This window comes from Lagenorhynchus albirostris, chromosome 4, assembly GCF_949774975.1.
Source record: "Lagenorhynchus albirostris chromosome 4, mLagAlb1.1, whole genome shotgun sequence".
Taxonomy (NCBI): domain Eukaryota; kingdom Metazoa; phylum Chordata; class Mammalia; order Artiodactyla; family Delphinidae; genus Lagenorhynchus; species Lagenorhynchus albirostris.
Window position 1 is genome coordinate 147,946,581 of NC_083098.1, and position 23,171 is coordinate 147,969,751.

Consider the following 23,171-nt stretch of genomic DNA (forward strand, 5'->3'; position numbering starts at 1 on the left):
TCCACACGATGGACGTGATCAGCCATAAAAAGCCGTGAACCATCCGTCGACACTTGGCAACGATGCAGGCGAGTCCGAAGGTGACTGTGCTGGGGGAAAAGGCGTGCGAACTGTGTGACGCCGTCTGTACCACATTCTAGAAAGAGCCAGTGAGTCTACAGTGACCGAGGCACACGTGGGGCTGCCTGGGTCGGGGCTGGGAGGGGGCGTGAGACGACCTCTGGGGGTGATGGGAACAGCCACTGTCTAGATTGTGTCAGAGTTTCATGGACAGAAACAGGTCAAAATGTATCAAATCATATGCTCTAAGTAGTGTCAATTATGTCTCAATAAAGTTGTTATTTAAAACAACAAACAAATCAGGTTGATCTGCTAGACAGACAGACAGACAGACAGACAAGAGGCCTGTGTGGAGGGACTGGGGAGGCTGCTGAGGTGATGGGCTCGGCCTTGGCTGCTGAGTGAACACACGAAGTGTGAACGGGGGTGACCTCACTTTAAAATGCACGAGACCCCTTTTTGGTTTCGCCTTCTCTCCTGGGGCCTCACTGGAGCCCCCCCACGCATGGGGCTGGCCACTCCTGCACCTGTGCTGGGACCACTGAGGGAGGGACCCCTCCTCCCCGAGGGACACTGGGGGTGCTGCCGGCGACTCTCGGTCACAGACACCATAGGGATGGGTGGCCTCGAGCTGGGCAAGTGCGGCAGAGGAAGAGGCTGGTTGCTATGGCAACAGCCCTGCTTCTAAAGACTGGGCGTCCCTCCTTCTCCCTTGAAAGGGAAGAGGCAGAACTGAGAGCCAGGGGCACGCGGGGACAGGGGCCTCCCGGCTTGGCTCCTGTGGCCACAGGGCCGGTTCTACGTGTTGCTGCCGGACCAAACCACCCGCACTCACCCCACCCCAAGAACCCGCCGGCGCCCTTGTCTGCTCAGGAGCAGCAATTTGCGAGGAAGGGAAATGGGGACAGATGGGCAGGACAGCCACACCGCCCCGTGTACAGCCTGTCCACGTGCGCACGCGGGCTGTTCTTCTGCCCGCACAGCCTGTCGGACACATTCTGGGAAGAGGGAGCCCCAGCCTCGAGGATCGGCCAGCAGGAGCCTGGTAAGCACCTAGCAGGCACTGGGCCACGGGGCTGGCGCTGGCCCCTGGGACCAGCAGCACATGGGTGCTTGGAAATGCAGTCTCAGGCCCCATCCCAGACAGACTAGAGTCAGACCCACGTCTTTTTTTTTTTTTTCTGTACGCGGGCCTCTCACTGTTGTGGCCTCTCCCGTTGCGGAGCACAGGCTCCGGACGCTCAGGCTCAGCGGCCATGGCTCACGGGCCCAGCCGCTCCGCGGCACGCGGGATCTTCCCGGACCGGGGCGCGAACCCGCGTCCCCTGCATCGGCAGGCGGACTCTCAACCACTGCGCCACCAGGGAAGCCCCAGACCCACATCTTAACAAGACCCCAGGCGACTCACACATGCAAGTGTCTGCAGCCATGGGCCCTCAGGGGACTTGGCGAACACGAGATAGCCGATTGCACGCAGGGTCTCAAGAAATGACACAGGCGGGCAGCTTCTGAAGGGCTGCTTGAGGCGCACAGGCAGAAAATCGTGGGCCCGCTGGCAGGTCTCTGAAGCCCCTCGTCATAGCGAGGCTAGGGCCTTGTGTGCAGGGCCCAGAGCCCCTGATGGAGGGGAGGCTGGCCCCCCTGACAAAGAACTGCCCGTACAGTCACTAGCCTGTGGCCCCAGTTACGTAAGGGGCACCTGCGGCAGCCTCAGTGACGGCCCTAGGGAGGGGGATTCCTAGATGATGGCTCTGAAGTGAGGCCGATCCGCACACACCGGAAAGCCACTGTCGCTGGTCACACGGGGCGTGGGCCTGAGGCTGGGAGCCCACGGCTTTGCAGACCCTTCCTGTAGGTGTTTCCACCTCCGCAGAACGGAGAGTGCGCCGTTCATACTCAGCGAGCAGCCACAGCCCCACACTGGCCCCGGCTGCCGCATGGGGGCTATGGTGGAAGCCCCCAGGCCTGCCCTCCACGCCAAACCAAAATAGCACCATGTTTCTGGGGTTGGGTCCAGCATCAGGAACTGGGGAGACGTGAGGGTGGGGATTCCTTCTCTGTTCTCCATATCACCCGCCAGATGGGTGCCGAGTGACAGATGATCACAGCATAACCCAGGGCGACACCGACCGGCTGAGGTCTGGACGTGTACCTTTACTGGACAAAATTCCACAGTCCGTGGCGCCAGTATGCAGCGCAGCTGGCTTTCCTGTCCCCCTCGAGGAAGGAGACCAGCGGGCTCCCGCACATGGCAGGCACGGCAGCCCACCTTCGGAGTCTGCCTGATGGTACCAACGCTCCCACCACCTGAACACGGTCCAGGGATCTTGGTTCCCTTGATGACATTATGCCGATTAGACAGGGCGGCCAAGAGATGACAAGCGCCCTAGAGGCCTCGGTAAAGCCCATGCGTCCCGCAGCGTGAGAGGTAAACCTGCTGAAAGTCCAGGGAAGTTTGGGGGTACGACGGTCTGGCAACGCGGGCGTGTGCAGGACCACTTCTAGGAGGCACAGCGCTCAGTGCGGCTCTGGGTGGGGGAGCGGCCCACGCCACATCTGCACCTGCTGTTCTCACCCATCTCCTGGGCCCCAGGACACTCGCCCCTTGGGTGGGTAGCCCATCAGACCCCACGCAGCCTGGAGCATCTGTGGCAGACACCCGTGGCAAACGCCTCCAGCCCAGAGCCCTGGCATCCTGGAGCAAGTCCATCTCCTCCTGCGTCAAACACAATTCTCCACTTGAAAAGCAGCTCTGGGTCTGCCACTGAGCTCTGGGGCAGGTCCAACTCATTTACCAAGGGCCACGTGACCCAAGGGCCCAGTGAGAAGACGGTGCACACAGCATTCGGTCCCGAATTTAAACATCAGAGCTGGGCCCAGGCGCGTCCAAAAGCGAGTCACGTGACCGGAGCCGCCAGCTCCTGAGCTGCCTGCTGCCTCTCCCTCAACCCACGGCCAGGGCTGCACGAAGAGCTTCCCGCAGCCGCGTGTGCACGCGCACCAGCGTCCCCGACACGCAGAACCAAGGTGCACGCCCGGCTCAAGCAAGCAGCGTCCGACAGGTCAGCCGGTGGCCAGACCCAGAGCCACGAAGACAGGACACTTGGGGACAAAGGTCTGGGGACAGGGACAGAGACAGAGAGGGTTCCGTGTCCTGCAGGAGAGCTACACCGCTCCAGGCAGCGTCCCCGACAGCAGGGGCTCATCAACAGGGCATGTCGATGTCAGCCTCTTTCTGCCATCTGTGACCACTCCGTGGGCCCAGGTGCAAAGTGGCCATGACAGCAGGGACGGAGGACGTGCACGGGCCAATTACGTGTACTTCCCGAACTCCCACCACAGCTCCCAGCCCAAGCCCAAGCCAGCAAAGACCAGAACGCGGTCAGAGGATGGGGACACGCCAGCAACCCGGTGGCCGCTTGACAACACACAAGCCGCAATGAAAGTGGAGACGGTGACTTACCCCTGGAGACGGCTGTGGCTTTGCTGTCCTGGCCAAGACGCAGGCGCCACTGCTAAACCCCCACTGACTGCCCCGGGGCCACACCTGTCTCCACAGGAGGGGCCCATCTGAGATCTCTGCTCAGTGGGGCGTGCGGTGGAGTGTGCAGTGTCCAAGGAAGGAACCGGGGAACCCAGTACCCTTCCCAGTAAGCTGCGAGCTGAGATGCCCCCTGACCATCAGGGGTCCTCAGGCTACCGAACCAGCAGGTAGAGAAAAGTCTGCTTTAAAAAAAATTTTTAATTGAAGTATAGGTGATTTACAACGTTCCATTAGTTTCTGGTGTACCGCAAAGTGATTCAGTTATATACATGTATATATAGGGTCGGCCAGAAAGTTCGTTCGGGTTTTTCCATAAGATCTGACGGAAAAATCCAAATGAACTTTTTGGCCAACCCAATCTATATATTCCTTTTCACATTCTTTTCTATTACAAGATGTTGAATACAGTTCCCTGTGCTACACAGTAGGGCCTATTGCTTATATTTTATATACAGCAGCCTGTATCCCAAGAAAAGGCTGCTTTAACGCCGGAGTGATGCATTCCTCCCACCGCTACCGACCGGACTGGATCCCTCCGGTTCATACACTGCCGTTCTCACCCCCAGTACCTCAGACTGTGGCCTTATTTGGAGAGAGAGCTTTAAAGAGGTGATTCAAATGAGGTCCTGTGGGTGGGCCTGAATCCCACACGGCTGGTGTTCTTATAAGAAGAGGAGATCAGGACACAGACACACACAAAGGGACGACCCTGTGAGGACACGGGGAGGAGGCGGCCGTCCGCAAGGCAAGGAGAGCGCCCTCAGGAGGAACCCCTGCCCTCAGGCTGCGGCCTCCAGGATGCGAGAGAATGAGCCTCTGCTGTACGGGCCGCCTGCCCACCGTGGTGCTTGGTCACGTAGCCGCATGCAGCTAGAGCTTCCTGACGAGGCAGGAAGACAACGCCCAGAGACCGGGGGCCCACTGGGCACCCCAGCACCCCTTGTATGTAACAGCCGGGCCCCAGGCACCAAGCCCTGAAGCCTCCCCAGCGGCCAAGGGCAATGGGGACAGGTGCTGGCTTTGGGGTTCAGGTGCAGAACGCTCACGCTGACATCCCCAGCCCAGGATGAGGCCGCTGGTGGGCCCCGGTGCCCCGCCCTTTCCATGCGGACAGGAGCCGGGGGTGACTGGGCCTTGCCTTGCGTGTGCCCTGCCAGGCCTGCCTCACCCATCCCTGAGCCCAGGCGGCTCGGAGGGCAGCAGAGAGAGGAGGGTGGGTCGGAGCCCCCACTCCCGCTTGCATCGCTCCAGACTGGCTGCACCCCCGCTCCTCGCCACGTGGCCTCACCAGGTGGCCTGGGCTGGGCGTGGGGGTTGGGGAGGAACCCCAGGGCTCCACACCACCCCTCGTGGCTTCCCCGCCCCCGTCCACATGTCCATCCACAGTCCCCAAGTCGCCCTCTTCTGGGCGTGCTGCTTCCTCCTGGACCCAGGTAAGGAGCCCAGATGACTGCAGGAGTGGACACTGTCGGCCTCCCCTGCAACTGGGGACAGTCTGGGCCAGGCAGGGTGCAGGGGGCAGCCGGGCTGGGCCTCAGGAAGTGGGAACCCTCTGGGCCCTCCTGGCGCAGGGGCTGGGAATGGGGCCTGCTGCACCCAGCCGTGACGCCAGAGACCCCAGGCGCGCAGGGCTGGGCAACTCACACCTGTCTGCGCTCGACCCGAGTCCCATCCCGGCTCCCACAGGCAGGGGTGGGGCGAGGCGGGGATGGCCTCACTCCAGCCAGGCCTCGTGTCTGCCCAGTGCCCACCACGAAGGCCGTCCCCATTACTGTGCGTGGAAAGGCACTTTAAGGGGGTGAATGAGGGGCAGGAGGGGACAAACAGAGGGGATGACCGGCTGACGGCACTCTGGCCCAGCATGGCTTCTGGCCACCCAGGCTTACGGTCAGCACAGGTCCAGTCGCGGGGCAGCAGTGGCCCTCACGGGGTGGGGACCCCCCGGTACCACACGGGGCTCGAGAAGGGGCCTGGTCGGGCCCAGTAGTCCACAGCACGAACCCGGTAGGAGCCGGAGACAACAGCCGTGTCTGAGGATACAAAGGTACGTGCCTGCCCTTGAACCTGAACCTCTCTGACCCCCCAAACTCCAGGTGCCGGAGGCCCTGGACCCCGCCCCACAGGGGGCCCTGGACCCCGCCCCACAGGGGGCCCTGGACCCGCCCCACAGGGGGCCCTGGACCCCGCCCCACAGGGGGCCCTGGACCCGCCCCACAGGGGGCCCTGGACCCGCCCCACAGGGGGCCCTGGACCCCGCCCCACAGGGGGCCCTGGACCCGCCCCACAGGGGGCGCTGGACCCGCCCCACAGGGGGCCCTGGACCCGCCCCACAGGGGGCCCTGGACCCCGCCCCACAGGGGGCCCTGGACCCGCCCCACAGGGGGCCCTGGACCCGCCCCACAGGGGGCCCTGGACCCCGCCCCACAGGGGGCCCTGGACCCGCCCCACAGGGGGCCCTGGACCCGCCCCACAGGGGGCCCTGGACCCGCCCCACAGGGGGCGCTGGACCCGCCCCACAGGGGGCCCTGGACCCCGCCCCACAGGGGGCGCTGGACCCGCCCCACAGGGGGCGCTGGACCCGCCCCACAGGGGGCGCTGGACCCGCCCCACAGGGGGCCCTGGACCCCGCCCCACAGGGGGCCCTGGACCCGCCCCACAGGGGGCCCTGGACCCCGCCCCACAGGGGGCCCTGGACCCGCCCCACAGGGGGCGCTGGACCCGCCCCACAGGGGGCCCTGGACCCGCCCCACAGGGGGCCCTGGACCCCGCCCCACAGGGGGCCCTGGACCCGCCCCACAGGGGGCGCTGGACCCGCCCCACAGGGGGCCCTGGACCCCGCCCCGCAGGGGGCCCTGGACCCGCCCCACAGGGGGCCCTGGACCCGCCCCACAGGGGGCGCTGGACCCGCCCCACAGGGGGCCCTGGACCCGCCCCACAGGGGGCCCTGGACCCGCCCCACAGGGGGCCCTGGACCCGCCCCACAGGGGGCCCTGGACCCCGCCCCACAGGGGGCCCTGGACCCGCCCCACAGGGGGCCCTGGACCCGCCCCACAGGGGGCCCTGGACCCGCCCCACAGGGGGCCCTGGACCCGCCCCACAGGGGGCGCTGGACCCGCCCCACAGGGGGCGCTGGACCCGCCCCACAGGGGGCGCTGGACCCGCCCCACAGGGGGCCCTGGACCCGCCCCACAGGGGGCCCTGGACCCGCCCCACAGGGGGCCCTGGACCCGCCCCACAGGGGGCGCTGGACCCGCCCCGCAAGGGGCCCTGGACCCGCCCCACAGGGACTGTGCTGAGGCAGCAGCCACACCTGGGCTGAACACGAAGAGGTTAAAGGTCGAAGGCTTCCTGTTGATGGACAGGTACACCACACCCTCCGGGGAGAACTGGATCTCGTAGGTCCACAGGCACCTGGGGAAGGTCAGGCAGGACCAGGGCTGGGGTCCAGGGGGCTGGCAGGCAGGGGGCGCCCAGAGCCCTACTCCCCTCCAGCCCCCTTCCTGGCCCCTCCCCGGGGCCCAGGACACTCTTCCTGCAATGACAAAGGGCCACACTGGCTGAGAGGAGGGGTCTGGAACACGTGCCGGGGCAACTGGCCTGTGTAGGCGCCCCCACCCTACATCACAGAAGCACAAAGTCATGAGCCATTTGTGCCAACAGTGGGGGCAGCTGTATGGGCGGCAGAGAGCACAGTCCGCGTGGGGTGACCAAAGGGCCACAGAGAGTGGCCACATGGGCGCGTTGGGGGGGCAGGGGTAGGGGTGGTGGCCGCACTCACGTACTTGGAGCCCACACGCTCATCGGACCAGACCAAAAGCAGCTGCCCGCGGGTCAAGGGGAGAGCGCGGAGCCGGGTCACCTGCGGGAGTGAGGCACCGGGACTGGTTGGGGGCGGGGCGACCGGGGCGGCGGCGGGAAGGGGACTGCCACTTGCCTGCCCCGGCGGCTCCTCCGGGCGCGCGCACACGTGCACCAGCCAGAGCGAGGGCAGAGGAAGCTCTGGGCGCAGCGTCAGGCGGCCGCTGCTGGGAAAAGGGAGCGGCATCACGGCCGCCGGATCCTGGGGACAGAGTCAGGGGCTCAGAGCCCTCGGACCTCGGGAGCCGCCCCGCCCCTTACCCCACGCTCCCCGCGGACCTCGGCCGCGCGCATGCGCCGGAACTGCTCAGCAGAGGGGTAGACGGGCCTGCCCAGGCGCCGCCACTCGCCGTAGGGACTGCAGAGCCAGTTGTCCATGTACAGCTGGACAAAGACGACCTCTGCGGAGCGGGATGCTGGGGCCGGGCTCGCCTCCTCCAGGCCCCGCCCCGCCAGAGCTACCCCCACCCAAGGAGCTGGAGCCCCCTCTCTGGGAACCCTGCTTACCCGGACCCGGGGGCACCCCGTACAGGCTCAGAGTCAAGGGTACGCTGCGGTTGGCATGGGCGCGGGTGTCGTCGCTCGCGTAGACCAGCACCGTGGCGCGCCAGGCATCGGCGGGGCCCATGGGGTGGTGGGTGCTGGCCAGGACGCCCACCGTGTGGTTGCTGTCCAGCACCGTCCCGTCCCGCGACACCTCAGCCCAGAGCTGCTCGCCGTCTACGGGGGTTAGAGGGGTCACCACGCAGAGTCGTCGCCCCTCGACCCTCCCAGGGCCCGCTTCCTACCATTTGCCCTCCTCCACTGGAGGTCCCCGGCCACACCACAATCTCTGTGACCCACTGAGCTGGGGAAGGGTGGGGAGGGACAAGAAACATGCTCCCGGCTCCCCAGCAAGGCACATCCTTCCGTGGGCCTTTGCACAAGCTACTCCTGGCCTAGAACGACATCCCCGTCCAACTGAGGCTTCGTCCTGGCCCCGCCCTCGCAGGAAGTGACGCGAAACCCGGCACGTGGCTCACCCAGCAGGGCCAGCAGGGCCATCGCCGTGAGCACCGGCTTGCGCAGCAGCTGCACGTGCGGCGGGCGCGTGTTGTTGACCTGGAAGCGCGCAGTGAGCGTGCGTTGAGAGAAGGGGTGCGGGTGGTAACTCAGGAAGGCGTTGTCGTTGCTTAGGAGCGCGTAGCGGACGGAGGAGCTGGTGTTGGCCACCAGCAGGTTCTGGTGCTGTGCGATGACCTGCGGGAATCGGGGTGGCTGGGAACGCGACCGCGGGGGCCGCCTGCCTGCCCCTCCCACCCGGGAGAAAGGCCTCCCCCGGGGGCGGGCCTGGCGGCGGGCCCACCTTCACGACCATGGCAGCGTAGGTCACGTCGGCCCTCCAGGGCTGCGGCAGGGACCAGCCCACCAGCGGATCGGCCTCGTCGTTGTAAACGGGGGTGTCCGCGAACTTGGGGAAGAGCCGCTGTATCTGCCGCACGACCGCCGCCTCCTGCTCCAGGATGTAGATGGAGCTGCCCGCGCCCTGCGCAGAGGCCCCGCCTGAGCAACCCCCGAGACCGCCGCGGAGGGGCGGCGGGGCTGCAGGCAGCAGGCGGGCATTCTGGGGTTGCCGCGTGCGGGGGACCCCCGCGTAGGTGCTGGGTTGGGGGCGGGGACGGACGGAAGGGCGGGGATCCCGGGCTTGACCTTCTTGTGGAGGGCGATGTAGTCCAGCCTCACGCCCACCTCCCCGGTGAAGAAGTTGGTGCCGTTGTGGCAGTGCTCCAGGAGGCCCCAGCAGAGCGGGGAGCGCGGCAGCGGGTGGAAGGAGTCTCCGGGGCCGCCCAGGCGCAGAACCGAGCTGGCGGCTCGCAGACCCTCGGAGCAGGCGTCGTAGTAGTTCAAGAAGCCTGGGCGGGGGGAACACCGAGTCCACACCCCCGCGCCGGAGGGGCGGCTGCCACCCCCCTCAGATCCGCAGGACCCCAGGAGGCCGGCCTGCCCACCTTGCAAGGTCATGGACACGTTGTCAAAGTCGTGGTGGTCCGGCTCGTTCCACGTCTCGAAATTCCACTTGGAAACGTGCTTGAGGCCGTACCTACCTGCAGAGGGTCCCTACTGTGGCGAGAGGGCCCCTCCCCTGGGGCAGGGTCATGAGCTCATGGGGATCCCCAGGGAGGGCAACCATGGTGGGGGGTTTGGATGTGACCGGAGTGTCTGATTCCCTACGAGCTCGCCGCCCACCGACTTGACCCCCCTCCCCCATCAGGAGGCCCTGGTTCAGTGGGTTCATGATGAGAAGAGCAGGAGGTGGCCCGGGTGGGCGTGGGAGGAGAGCCTGCCCAGGAGTGCCCACCCTGTCCCCGCAGGGCACGCGCCCCACCCACCGATGTATCTCCTGGCCAGGAGGGAAACCAGGTTCTTCCACTCGAACACCTGCTGCTCGTCCTCGAAGTCAGTGAAGCGTCCGGAGGGGCTGCCCATCAGCTCAAAGCCTGCAGCACGTGAGGGTGGCTGTGCTCACCTGCCTGTCTCCACCAGGCCGGCACTGAGGGAGGCCCTGAGTGGGCAACCAGGAGGACAGAAGGGCCAGGCCAAGGGGAGGGGGTGGGGCCAGCAGTACAGGGGCGAGGCTGGCAGCTTACCTGGGACGAGCTGGTTCTCCCTGAGAAGGTCCAGGTACCGGTCCAGGTGGGTGAAGTTGTAGCTCAGGCCCTGCCTGGCTGACCCCCTGTAGAAGGACACTCAGTGTCAGGATGGGGGAAGGTGGGCCCGGGACTGGAACCGTGGCCACATTCAAGCAGCTAAGAAACCTGCAAGGTGCCGGGCAGGACTAGGCTCCAGACTCAGCTGGCCCCTCTCCTCAGAAAGCATAACTATGTACGCCTATCAGTCACTCACAGCCTAGTATGAACTAGGGTGTCTGTGCTGGAATCCCACCCTCGAGCCTTCAGGGGCTCAGAACAGCCTGTGGGAGGGGGCAGGCGGGTCTTTTGGGAAACGTACAACAGGATGGAGGGGGGAGAACAGGCATCCTAAAGACAGCTGACAGTGAAGCGGGAGGCCGTGGGATGAGCCTGGCAGGACCCCATGGTGCCACATCCTGCTTCCCTGCACCTCCTGGAGGCCAGGGCCCCAGACTCGGCTCCACACTCTGAGAGGCAATGTGGACAGGCAGGAGAGGGAGAAGGGCAGCCTCCCCACCCTGCACTCATCCCTGCGGTGGAAATGAATTCGTGATAAGCAGCAGGAAAGCAGCTAGCGGGCCTGGGGCAGAAGAGGGGTGTGGGTTGTGAGAGACGCAGTCACACGGGGCCTCGTGACAACGGTGAGGATGGGACCCTGACTCGGGATGGGACCCAGGGTGGCATGGGGAGTCCTCTCAGGGGGCGAAGCAGAGCAGCACCGTGACTTCTTTTATGTGTTTGTAGAACAATTTTTTGAACAGTTCTGGATTCACAGCAAAATTGAGACGGAGGTGCTGAGATTTCCCATTTACCCCCAGCCACGCTCTCTCCCCACGTGCACAGCCTCCCCCATGCTCAACATCCCAGAGTGGGACTTTTGTTACAACTGATGGACCTACACTAACATCACAGTCACCCCAAATCCACAGTCCACATTAGGGCTCACCTGGTGATGTACATTCTGTGGGCTTGGAAAAATGTATACTGGCGTGTATCTACCACTGTAGTATCACACAAAGTATTTTTACTGCCCTAAAATTCCTCTGTGCCGCACCTCTTCATCCTCCCCCACCCCAAACCCCTGACGTGTTTACTGTCTCCATAGTTTTGCCTTTGCCATGTTTTGAAAGGATCCCTTCATCGGCCTATTGGAGCCAGAGTGGGAGCTGGAAGACGGTTCCCCGAGGGAGGTATGGTGCCCAGACTGGGTGGTGTTGGTGGCAGCAGCAAGGGGGAGCTGGAGCGGACGGATTTAGGAGGCCGAGGGGCCAGCGTCCTCTGCCGGACTGGAGGGGAGCTGGGAAGGGGGGGTTCTGCACAACCGTGGATTTCGCTTGAGCGCCTGCGGGTGCGTGCCGTTGGCAGAGGCAGGCGGGGGAGTAAGATGGGTCTCGAATGCGCTGGCGTGGAAGTGGTGCACCTGGGGTCGGGGGCTGGGTGAGGAAACTGGTGCTCAGCCGTCAGGCCAAGGCAAGGAGGGCGAGGCAGGCTGAGTAGAGCACCGAGCCTGGGGCTGATGCGGCAGCCTGGGGTGGCCCAGATGGGTGGGCCGGCAGAGGGTCTGAGGGCTTCCCCTTAGGGCACGCCTGGTCCATCCACAGTTCTGAGGGGGAGGGCGGACACGTTCTAGAGGGCGTGCAGCTGCGCCCTCTAGTGGCATCCAGGTGCGTCCCGCCTGCGCGGCGGCGAGGGAGGGGCGACGAGGGATCAAGGTGGAATTTGGCCCTGAACCGCTCTGGGTCTAAGTCTCCCAGTCAGTCCCACGCCAGTCTGGCCAGCCCAGCGCTGTCCCCCTGAGGGACAGCGAGGGTCTGGACAAGTCAGCACGTCCCTTCCGGGCCTCCTCTGCCCCACTCGTCACTGCACAAGGTCAAGGCCGAGCCACCACGCAGACAGGGTGCCTCTGGCTCTCACCAGGCCAGGCCACGTCTTCCCACCTCCGGAGCCCAGACCCACAGCACGTGCGCAGCGGGGGTCCACCCTTCCCCCTTCCAAAGGTCACAACCAGTAGCAAAGGAAAAAACTTAAGCGCTCGGGTAAAAATTAAATGCCTGGCAGCGGACGGGTTCCAAAGTCCCACAGATGGGGGTGGGGAAGCAGGCGTGGGAGATGGGCGACGCATGTACAGTGGAGGCCCGGGCACGGGTGCCAGGCTTTCTCTGCAGATCCTGGCAGCGCTGGGCCAACTTGGGGCGGGGGCGGGAGCACATCAGGCCTCGGGTAAATGCTGTTTGGCGCTCAGTGTCCTGGGCCAGCGGGGTGTCACCAGGGGAGCCCCAGCTGCAGAGCCGATCTCAGCCTGTCACTCTGAGTAGACTTGAGTGTCCGCTGACCCAGCGTCGGCACCCAGAAATGCCCTAGGAGTCAGTAACCTGCCCCCCGGGGACCAGAAGACCCAACCTTGGGGTGATCCCAGGCCCAGAAACCCCGGGGAGCAGTCCTCAGGCCCCACTGTCGGTGCCTAGGTCTCCATCCGTCTCAGCCTCCGTTGGGAGGGGAATTTGAGAGATCAAAGCTAGTGAGGGGGCTGAGCCAGAAGGTGTAGCGCGCAGCCCACCCCTGCACTCCCCCTGCAGAGGCCCGGGTCACAGACGCAGTCCAGCCCGAGAGCCTCTCCATCCTGCAGCCACGCAGGGGGCCGAACCTGGGCGCGAGGCACAGGCGGCGTCGCCTCCCGCTCCTGGCCCGGCACTTGGGCCGGGGCAGCCGAGGCTGCACAACGACTTTATTCACTGCACGCCGGCGGCCGTCAGGAACGCCTGCACCAGGAACGCCCCCCACCCCCCATCCCTGGGCCTGAGCGCGTGCGCCGCGAGGACCCAGCAGCACCCAGGACTGGTGAGTGCTCGGGTGCGCGGGGCGGGGCCCCAGGCCTCGCGTGCTCGGGCGTGGAATCTGGGGAACACAGGGTGGGGATCGGGCCGGGTGCAGATGGGGCCGCGCTTGCTCGTCTGGCAAAGGGAGGGACGCACTCGTGGGAGGGGGCGCAAGGTGTTTGGAAATGTGCTGGGTGGGGCCCGGGCCGCGCGTGCTTGGCTTGGGGGGTGCACTCGTAGGAGGAGGCGCAGAGCGGGGGTACGTGTGGAAATGCACGGGGTGGGAACCCGGGGCGCGCGTGGTCGGCAGGGATGGCGGGGCGCGGGGCCAGGGTGGGGAAATACATGGTGCAGGGCGAGAGTGCTCAGAGGGGGAGACACAGACCCGCCGCTGCGGGAAACCAGCAGCCACAGTCAGGGTCCGGGGCTGCGAAGACGCCGGCCGGGGAGGCAGGAGAGTCGCTCTTCTGGAACTGGGAGCCCTGGGGTCTGGTTCTCGGGGCCCTGGAGCCCAGCCTCTTTTCACTTGCGGGGATACATGGCTCCTTTCCAAATAAGTGTACTCAGTGGCTTAAAATGGTGATTTAAAGACCAATATTAAAATAACCATGTGGCACAGGACTGGGCAGGAGGCAAGATGAGGGCGGTTCCAGCAGGCGGAGGTGCTGGAGACCCCACGCCCCGTGCTGGTTAACCCGTGCCAGGGTCCTGTGGCCCCCCTGCCCCAGTGGAGGAGTCTGCAGTGGGCCTGCGGAGGTGAAGGGGGACAGTGGGCCTCGGCCAGCAAGGCCCCAGGACCCAAGACGCTCGCCTGTGTGCCTGGTCAGACGGCAGCATGAAAACCACAGTCCTCAAAGCACAGAGGGACAGGCAGGGTGGGGGGGCGCTTAGGCCCCGGGGTCCTGCTGTTCTCTCTCAGCTGTATCTCTTCACCTGCTTAGAGGGGCTGGGGGAGTAGAGGCCCAGTCCCTGCCACCAAGGCAGCCAAGGTCAGGCCCCTTGCGGTGCAGCTGGATGGGGGACACGGGTGCTGCAGCGCTGAGAACAGCCCCTCCCTGAAACATAAATATCTCCACCTGCCTAAAATCCCACCACAGGTGCTCCAAACCTAGGCAGCCCCTGAAAGCCCTGTCCCCACCTCCTGAGAGGGGGAGGGGCCGCCGCCCCCATTCACCCCTCCCCTCCCCGGCAGTGGGCCCAGCCGCCACCTCTGCCCACACGTGTCACGCAGGGAGTTCCCACGATGCCGCCCGCCAGTAGCTGGGTTGGGAGATAAGCGTGTTATGACCCCTCGGTGGCCCCTCCACTCCAGCCCTGAGAGGACTCTTATCTGCCCCTGAACTGCTGTGACTTGTCCCGCCAGCCCTCTGGGCGGTGCCTCCTGTAAACCACATCCTTGGACAAACAGCACCCCCAGGACTGAGTGGGTACCACGCAGGAGGCCCCGGGCTCTGCCCTGGGTGGCTGGGTTCAGACTCCGGAGGGCGGGGCGAGACCTCGGGGCCCAACACAGACTCTTGAAGAACAAGTAATCGGACGGACGCGGCATCGCAGTGGGGCCTCGGCCCCGACCACTCCTCCCCCTTGATGCAGGTGTGCAGACCCTCCCACTCTCTGGCTATCCCCCCAGCCACCCTGGGGTTCCACTCCCACCTCTGCCCCCAAATGGGGCCTCTGGTCTTTCCCATCCGGGCCACGGATGTGGCAGAACTTTCAGGGAGGCTCTGGAGGGCAGTCCCAAAGTGAGACTGAACGTGGGAGGTGCCTGGATGGAGCTCCCCCCACCCCCTGCCCCGGGCTTTGGGAGACAGCAGGCCCAGGCCAGCTCAGCCTTGCAGCCCCGTCAGAGGGACCCCTCGCAGCCTCTCAGGCCTCCCCTCCGGGACGGAGAACACTCAGGGCTGCGGTGTTCTTTCCCCACGTTGCCCCTCAGGCACCCACTTGTTCATTTTGAAGATGTGAGAACTGAGGTTCTGAGTAATTTTAAAAACAGCAGCGCACTCTTAGTTAACTGTACGTGGGACACGAGGGTAGTCATCTAAAGGGAACGTTTACCTTCACACCGGCCCCATGAGGCAGGTCCCGCTGGCCCTGGAGTGTGGATGGAGGCGTGGCGAGGCCAGGCGGCCACCCACCGCACCGGGCCAGCACCTGGCCGGGATCCAGGTGGTGGGGCTCCAGGGGACAGAACCAGGACCCCCGTCCCTGCAGCAGGAAGGGCACACCTGGCTGCTAATTGTGTCCTGATGCCTGGCAGCCCTCCAGTCCTCGGCCACACACACCCCTGCCCCGCCCCCAGCGGCCTTGCGCCTGCTTTCCACACAACATGGGGCTACTCTGCGCCCAGCTGGCTCCCGCGGGGACCAGACCCATCTCCTGGCAGACAGGATGTCCCGGGATGGGACTCGGAGACCAGCCCCTCCCTCGGACCCCCATCCTTGCCCACACTCCAGGGTCCTGGGAGCCATGGCACTGGGCCCCAGAGCCGAGGGGTCGCACGCTGCCTGTTCCCCCGCCCCTCCCCCAACACAACTGGCCAGGCTCCTGAGCTTCTGCCTCCCGCAGGGGCCCAGAGTCCAAGCTTCCCGCTCCAGCCACTCAATGCCCCAGCCCACCTGTCCCGCACCCGGAGCCCTGCTCCTGGGAGGCTGGAAGCTTGTAAGAGCCCCACACAATTGTAACTATCTGTTAGCCTCTGATTACAGTACAACTCCCCGAATTAGCCGCTCAGGTAATGCTCATCTGGGGGAACCTATGACTCAGCAATCTTCGGAGTAAATGATTTAACCGCACGCCCAGCACAGCCGAGCAGTCAGATGCTAGGCACAGGGCACTGCCCGCCGGTCAGTGCCAGGCCAGCTCCGTGCCTGAGCCCACCACCCGCACGCCCAACCCGCTAACTGAGCCCAAGGCCCCGGGGACAGACAAGCTAGGTCCGCACTCTCTGCCGAGCCCGCGAGGGGCCCCCTCAGGTAAGAGGCCCCCTGGGACCCTGCGGCAGGACAGCGACAGCTCTAGACAGCTCGGCCACAGCAGAGGCCAGCCCCCTGGATGGAGCAGAGGGGCAGGACGCTGTGAGTGGAGAGGCCCGATTCCACTGTTTCCTTTGTGGGCTCCCCGTTGTTTAAACAGTCACTCAGTCGACACACCTGGACCTCGGGGGCTGGCTGAGCTCAAGGTGTCCAGGGACCCCCGTGTGGTGAGGTCTTCAAAGAAAAGAAACAGCTCCCCTAGCATCCCCCAAAGGGCAGGCCTGCCACTCGAGCCCTGGGGGCGGCGTCCGCCTGCCCACACCTCACACCAGGCCGGGACGAGCGCCCATCCTCCACACCCGGGGACACCCCAGGCCCCGCATCCCCAGCCAGTGCACACACTGCGCCAGGGTGACCAGGCTCTGAGGAAGCAGAGACCATCTGCTTCATGTCACCAAGAGGGGGACAGCAAGAGCCGAAGTCCTGGCGGACCTCAGCACAGCTGTGAACGGGACGCCCTGGTGCTCGCTGAGCACAGAGGCAAGGTCAGCCTGGGCCGGGTGGCAGGCTGCCCTCTGGAGAGCAGGGACGGTTGGCACGTGTGTTCCGCGGTGCGCCTGTGCGGCCTGAGCCACTAGCCAAAACCCAGAAGCGTTAACCCTCACCGGGAAAGGGGCCTGCTGTCCCAGAACACCCTGCAGGCGACGGACACCAGTCACCCCCGCTCCCCTCCCAGCCGGCCCCTCAAAGCACGTTCCAGGAATTCTGCCACAAGGACCGGGCAGTGGCAGGCGCTGCTGCAGCACAGATTTGGGGTCCTGGCACCTGCAAGGCTCTTCCCGCCAGCAGGGCCGCAGTGCAGAGGTGATGGAGGGACGGCCAGAGGGGGCTGTGGTGGTCCGGGCGGCTCCGGGGGAGCGGAGGGGCCTCGGGCGCAGACGGAGAGCAGTGGAGCTTGTTCTGGCCACGCGAGTCTGGGTCTCCGTGACGCCCTGACTCTGACACGTCTCGCCACCCCAGCAATGACACCCACTTCTGCCCACCCTGCAGGTTTTCTCAGGGGGCGGGCCGGTGCCCCACGATGGCAGCGTCCCCTGAGTGCACACAGCAGGGCAGGGGGCTGGCGCTGGTTCGCCGGCGGCCCCCCGCACCCCCAGGCCTGCGAGAGGCTCTGAAGGCCCGGCTGTGGCGGAGCTGTTCGTGCAGCGTGCAGGGGGCCTGGGCGCTGCTGCAGAACCTGCTCCCCGCCACGCGCTGGCTCCGCCAGTACCAGCCGCGGGAGGACCTGGCGGGTGACGTCATATCCGGGCTGGTCATCGGCATCATCTTGGTGCCCCAGGCCATCGCCTACTCACTGCTGGCCGGGCTGCAGCCCATCTACAGCCTCTACACGTCCTTCTTTGCGAACCTCATCTACTTCCTCATGGGCACCTCACGCCACGTCTCCGTGGGTATCTTCAGCCTGCTCTGCCTCATGGTGGGCCAGGTGGTAGACCGCGAGCTCCTGCAGGCCGGCTTCGACCCCGCCCAGGACGGCCCGGGGCCCAGGGCCAACCGCAGCGCCCTCAACGCCTCGGCCACCATGCCGGCGCTTGGGCTGCAGGACTGCAGCCGGGACTGCTACGCCATCCGTGTGGCCACCGCCCTCACGCTGCTGGCCGGGGTTTACCAGGTGAGGAGCCGGGCCTGGGCCTAGACAGGCTGGCTCAGCCACTCAGAGCAGCCCTCCAGGTACTGGTCGCCCCCCTGCAAGGGCCAAGCCCGCGGGAGACAGGAGGTCAGGGCAGTGGCTTAACCCGCAAGGCGAGGAGAGAACAGGGCATAGGCAGAAGTGGGTGCGTGACAGCACCCCAGGTCGGGGCACCAGAGGGGCTGAGGGTGCCCGGGGTCGGGGGCCTGCCTGGCCAGCTGCAGAGTGTGGCCTCGGGCCCAAATGTGCCCCCACTTGGCCTGCACATCCTCCCCAACTTCCTGTCCCAAGTGGGATCCTGGGAACTGCCTTCCCGCCTGCCTTCCCAGGGCCTCCCCGCACCCAGCCCTCACTGGACCAGGGCTGTCCACCCCAACGTCGCCCCCTCCCAAGAGCCACCTCAGGTTCTTCCTCTCAGCTCCAGGTCCCCCGGGAGGGGGGCGGTGCTGTGGACAGGGCCGAGGAAGGAGCTGCCTGCCGATGCCCAGAGCCCGCGTGTGTGAGACCACGGTGAGCGTCGTGGCCGCAGCGTGCACTCCGGCGCCTGCCGTGCCTGTGCGCGCACACGTGTGTGCAGGCGGCCGCGGGTGGGGTCCACGTGGGAAATAAGCAATGCGAGGAAGGGAGGTCCGGCTCTGTGCTATGCCCGTGCCCTGCGGCCCTGACCACGCTCTGTCTGCAGGTCCTCATGGGCATCCTCGGGCTGGGCTTTGTGTCCGCCTACCTCTCGCAGCCGCTGCTGGACGGCTTCGCCATGGGGGCCTCAGTGACCATCCTGACCTCCCAGCTCCGACACCTGCTGGGCGTGCGGGTCCCGCGGCACCAGGGGCCGGGCCTGGTGGTCAGCACGTGGCTGAGCCTGCTACGCAGTGCCGGGCAGGCCAACCTGTGCGACGTGCTCACCAGTGCCGCATGCCTGGCCGTGCTGCTGGCGGCCAAGGAGCTCTCGGACCGCTACCGGCGCCACTTGAAGGTGCCGCTGCCCGCAGAACTGCTGGTCATCGGGGCGGCCACGCTCGTGTCCCACTTCGGGCAGTTCCACGAGCGCTTCGGCTCCAGCGTGGCTGGCGACATCCCCACTGGCTTCATGGCCCCGCATGTCCCAGACCCGGCGCTGGTGTGGCGCGTGGCGCTGGACGCCGCGTCCCTGGCCCTCGTGGGCTCCGCCTTCTCCATCTCGCTGGCGGAGATGTTCGCCCGCAGCCATGGCTACTCTGTGCGCGCCAACCAGGAGCTGCTGGCTGTGGGCTGCTGCAACGTGCTGCCGGCCTTCTTCCACTGTTTTGCCACCAGCGCCACCCTGGCCAAGAGCCTGGTGAAGACAGCCACCGGGTGCCGCACGCAGCTGTCCAGCGCGGTGAGCGCCGCTGTGGTGCTGCTGGTGGTGCTGGCGCTGGCGCCCCTGTTCCGGGACCTGCAGCGGAGCGTGCTGGCCTGCATCATCATCGTCAGCCTGCGTGGGGCCCTGCGCAAGGTGCGGGACGTGCCGCGGCTGTGGCGGCTCAGCCCTGCCGATGCTCTGGTCTGGGTGGCCACGGCGGCCACCTGCGTGCTGGTCAGCACCGAGGCCGGGCTCCTGGCCGGCATTCTCCTCTCACTGCTCAGCCTGGCCGGCCGCACACGGCACCCACACGCTGCCCTGCTCGCCCGCGCCGGGGATTCCAGCTTCTACGGGGACCCAGCAGAATTTGAGGGCCTGGTCCCCGAGCCTGGTGTGCAGGTGTTCCGCTTCACGGGGCCCCTCTACTACGCCAATAAGGACTTCTTCCTGCGGTCGCTCTACAGCCTCACCGGGCTGAACGCGGGCTATGCAGCCAGGAGGAAGGAGCGGGGCCCGCAGGTGGGGGCTGGCGAGGCAGAGCCTGTCGAAGGCAGGGACCTGGGTCCCGGGAGCAGCACGGCTGCACTGGTGCCCTCGGCGACCCGCTTCCACGCAGTGGTCATTGACTGTGCCCCGCTGCTGTTCCTCGATGCTGCCGGCCTGGCCACGCTGCAGGACCTGCGCCGAGACTACGGGGCCTTGGGCATCACCCTGCTCCTGGCCTGCTGCGGCCCCTCGGTAAGGGACACCCTGAGGAGAGGCGGCTTCCTCGGGGAGGACCCGGGGGACGCGGCCGAGGAGGGGCAGCTGTTCCCCAGCGTGCACTGCGCCGTGCAGGCGGCCCGAGCCCGCTGCCAGGAGCCGGTTGCCGCCAACTACACCCTCTAACAGAGCCGGTACGTGCCGCCAGCCTCCACTCCCACCACCCATCACTGCAATCTTGCTGTCGCCTGGTGCCTCCAATCTAGAGGACCCAGGGAACCCCAAATGGGATGGAGAGTGGCAGTGAACACACACAAGGACCCAGACACTTGAGAACACTCAACTGCACCTTGGAGACAAACGCTGCCTCGGTGCCAGCCTGGGCCCAGTGCTGTGCATCTGTGGTCCGTGGAGCCGGCCTGACAGTTGGTGTCCCGTCTTACTTGAACAAGGACCCGGAGGCAGTCACGTGGCCTCCAAGGTGCCAAAAGGACGTTGGTCCCTTGGCCCGCTAGCACCCCCCCACCAAGTGAGAGCTGGCAGCTCTGGCCAGGGGTGAGAGTCTCTGTGTCTAGGAAACCCCGCAATGCACACACCCAAGTGTCTCTTACACCCTGTGCCTCAGCCCCCACAGGGGCTGGCAGGGCCAAAGGCAGACGTGACCAACACGACCTCAGCCCGGCCCCTGGCGTGGCATCCCCACAGTCTGAGCACAGAGCGAGGGTGCCCACTCGCCCGATCCAGGGGCTGCCCCAGCAGCCACAGCGCCTGTGCCGCCAGAAGGGTGCCCTCCATCCTCCCCTGCCCCCAGGATGCTTGGCCGAGAAGCACAGGGGCAATGGCTTCTTGGAGCAGGCGTCCCCCACCCCGTCACCCCGCCATGGCCCGGTACTTCACTGTCCTCCACACCCAGACGCCACTTTCTCTCAGTCTCCGTCTGCACCTCCATACGCTGGGCTCTGCCCAGCTGCCCCCAGGCTGCCCATCCCCTCCATCACCCACCTGGCCGTGATGAGGTCCAGCAGCCAGTGGGTCCGAACCTGTTCCATGCCACCATGAGGGACGGCACCCACGTAGGCCAGGTTGAGCTGCTGGTCCCAGCTGAGGTCATACCGGTCAGCCTGGCTGTGCGGCAGTGGGGGACTGGGCACAAAACAAGGGGAAGCAGAGGCATTAGTTCCCTTGAGTGGGGCTAGCGGAGGGGCCTCAGCACAGGCCCCACACCTACAAACTCAGGGCAAGGACCGGGGCGTGTCTGCTGGTGAGTTTTACTGTCCCTGATGTAATAAACTGCCCCCTAGTGCCAGGACTGTGACGAAGTCTCAGGTTTATGGGGGTCGGGGGCTCCCAGAGAGATCACATTCCCACCCTGCTCCCTGCCCCACCGGCCGGGAGATATCAGCTCCAAGTCTGACAGAGGCAATCGGGGACACCAGGGACGGGGACAGGTCCCACTGCAGGGACGTCGAACGTTCTGGGGTTGCCCCCTCGAGGGGGTCCCGGTCTGCGCCAGAGTAGTGTCCTGGGCCACAGCCCCTCCTGCAGCCTGGGCTGCCGCGGTTGGCCACCAGGCTCTTCAGCCTCTGGGGGGTGACCAGGCACACTCAGGACCTGACCCCAGGCCCCCACCACACGGGACAGCCGCTCAGCTAGAAAACCTCCGCAGCACCGGAAACATCGCATAGAGCCAGCGAACAGAGAGGAGGTCCCCACTCTGAGGCTGGACCCGAAAGGAAGGAGCGAGCCGCGGCCCTCCTCACTTCGGAGCGCCTACTGCAGGTCTCTCCAGGTGCGACACGGGGGTCCCGGAGGCCCGGGCCGGGGTGCGCGGCCGCGGTTTGGGAAGAGCGCGCAGCGAGCAGGGGCGTGCTGGGCCGCTCCGACCTCAGTGTCCCCCGCGGAGCGCTCACCAGAAACCGGTGCTCCTCCAGAAGGGCTGCAGGGGACGCAGCGCGCGGGCCGCGTCCACGCGCACCAGGTGCGGAACCTCGGCGGCCGCGAGGGACGCGGCCAGGAGCGCGAGTAGCGCGGCACGGGGGCGAGGTGGGCGCATGGCGGGGGCGCAGGGGACGCAAGCTCCGGGCACGGGAGCACCCCAATCCCAGGAGACCCACCCGGCCCTCCACGCTCCGGGAGCCGCGGTCCGCTCCCCGCGCCCCGCGCCCCGCGCCCCGCCCGCCGGTTCCGCCTCCGGGTCGCGCGCCACGTGACCGCCGGCACGGGGCGGGGCCTCGGCAGAAGCGGGCCGGGCGGGGGTCTGGCGGGCCGCGGGCGGTGGGCGGGGCCGGAGCGGTGGGCGTGGAGCGGGGCTGTGGGAGGGGCGCGGCCGGGAGGGGAAAGCAGGAGGCGTGGGCGGGGTCTGTCGGGAGGCGGCCGTGGAGGCGGGCCCGGGGCGGTGGGCGTGGGGCTGGGTGGCGGGGCGGGGAGCTCCCGCAGCCCCGGAATCTGGAGCGCTTCTCAAGGCAGTAGGCTCTGCCCAGCTGCCCTCAGGCTGCCACCCCCCGCCCCAATCTAGAGCCCCTTCCCGGCAGTTTGCTCCCCTCCGTTCCCTCCCGCGCCGAGCAGACTGCGGGGACTGGGCGGCACTCGGAAAGCGCTCGGCCTTCCGCCGCTCGAGTGAAAACCGTCGTCTGTTAATGCTTCGGAAGGTCGGCTCGCGGGCCGGCAAGTATCCTAACGCGCGGGCCAGGCGGCTGCTCGGTGGAAGGTGGTCAGAAGTGGGACACATTTGGAAGGTGGACTGGTGGCTCTTAGGAATTTGGCTGGAGCAGCGTGCGGATGTGACGTTTTCTGAGAGGAGGGCTGTTGTAAAGCAACGGGGGTGGTCAGGGGGCTAAGCTGCCTTTGAGAAGCCAAGTGGACATTTCTATGGGCAGATGGGCAGCGCGGCCTGGGTGTTGGGGGAGGTGGGTCAGCGGTGAATGTTTAAGCTTCAAACTGCACATGCACTACGTGTGTGTATACGTACATATACTGTAGGTCGCACAGCATCACATCCTCCACCAATCAAACGTCTCAGGACTCGGGGAAGAGCCTCTGGCCTTGCACTGCCCTCCCTCGGACAGCAGAACCCCGCCCCAGAGTCAACCAGTGTCACCAGTCCCTTGGGCTGCAGAGAGAGGAGCTCTAAAAGTGATGGACGACATCCAGTCACAGAATGAAGACGTGCTGCGTAGCCCGAGGAAAAGTACAAAGGCAGCAGAACCCAGGCGGGTCCTAGTGAAATGCTGAAACCAAAGCTGAAAGGAAAGCCTCCAAAGCAGCTCGAGGGGGAAAGGACCCGCTACCCTCAAAGTGCAAAACAGCAAGAAAGAACACTGACTTTCCAACAGAAGCGGCCAGAACCAGTAGCCAAGGGAAGGAAAACTTCAAACTAAACCAGTTAGCCAGGACGTCTCGATCCAGCAAAAAGCGTGCTCTGAAATGGAGGTCAAATAAAGACGCTTTGGAGAATCCAACTCTGAGAACGCTTGTCACCGCTGACCCTCCTTCACGGAAACGGTAACTGGTGTTCTTCCAGAAGAACGTGATCCTTGCAG

The 23,171-nt window shown here is 65.9% G+C and overlaps 2 protein-coding genes across 15 annotated transcripts; one reads left to right on the top strand and one right to left on the bottom strand.

The window, feature by feature from the left end:
* Positions 1 to 3,784: 3,784 nt before the first annotated feature.
* Positions 3,785 to 21,772, bottom strand: IDUA (alpha-L-iduronidase). 14 transcript variants are annotated; one of them, XM_060148949.1, is made up of 14 exons: positions 21,543 to 21,771; positions 20,635 to 20,775; positions 10,090 to 10,175; positions 9,832 to 9,939; positions 9,451 to 9,546; positions 9,152 to 9,354; positions 8,808 to 8,987; positions 8,485 to 8,701; positions 7,970 to 8,182; positions 7,742 to 7,863; positions 7,539 to 7,664; positions 7,387 to 7,463; positions 6,877 to 7,015; positions 3,785 to 5,715 (listed from the first exon to the last, which is right to left on the bottom strand). In XM_060148949.1, exons 1-14 carry the CDS (start codon positions 21,683 to 21,685, stop codon positions 5,395 to 5,397), a joined length of 2,172 nt encoding a protein of 723 aa, XP_060004932.1. In that variant the 5' UTR covers positions 21,686 to 21,771; the 3' UTR covers positions 3,785 to 5,394. The 14 variants fall into 14 exon arrangements, 10 of the variants coding, with proteins under 10 accessions (XP_060004932.1, XP_060004931.1, XP_060004930.1 ...); XM_060148953.1 differs by having other exon boundaries at positions 5,392 to 5,634; positions 6,915 to 7,015; positions 21,543 to 21,769; XM_060148948.1 differs by having other exon boundaries at positions 9,191 to 9,546; positions 21,543 to 21,772.
* SLC26A1 (solute carrier family 26 member 1) lies at positions 17,001 to 20,045 on the top strand. Its single transcript, XM_060148958.1, has 2 exons — positions 17,001 to 17,591; positions 18,292 to 20,045. The coding sequence occupies exons 1-2, from the start codon at positions 17,001 to 17,003 to the stop codon at positions 19,816 to 19,818; spliced, it is 2,118 nt and encodes a 705-aa protein (XP_060004941.1). The 3' UTR covers positions 19,819 to 20,045.
* Positions 21,773 to 23,171: the final 1,399 nt, after the last annotated feature.

Excerpts from the sequence above, each read along its gene's own strand:
- SLC26A1 (XM_060148958.1), top strand. The coding sequence starts at position 17,001 with ATGGCAGCGTCCCCTGAGTGCACACAGCAGGGCAGGGGGCTGGCGCTG. Across the intron at positions 17,592-18,291 it reads TGCTGGCCGGGGTTTACCAG|GTCCTCATGGGCATCCTCGG; the intron begins GTGAGGAGCCGG and ends CTCTGTCTGCAG.
- IDUA (XM_060148947.1), bottom strand. The coding sequence starts at position 21,685 with ATGCGCCCACCTCGCCCCCGTGCCGCGCTACTCGCGCTCCTGGCCGCG. Across the intron at positions 20,776-21,542 it reads TGGAGGAGCACCGGTTTCTG|TCCCCCACTGCCGCACAGCC; the intron begins GTGAGCGCTCCG and ends TTTTGTGCCCAG. Across the intron at positions 9,940-10,089 it reads GGAGAACCAGCTCGTCCCAG|GCTTTGAGCTGATGGGCAGC; the intron begins GTAAGCTGCCAG and ends CACGTGCTGCAG.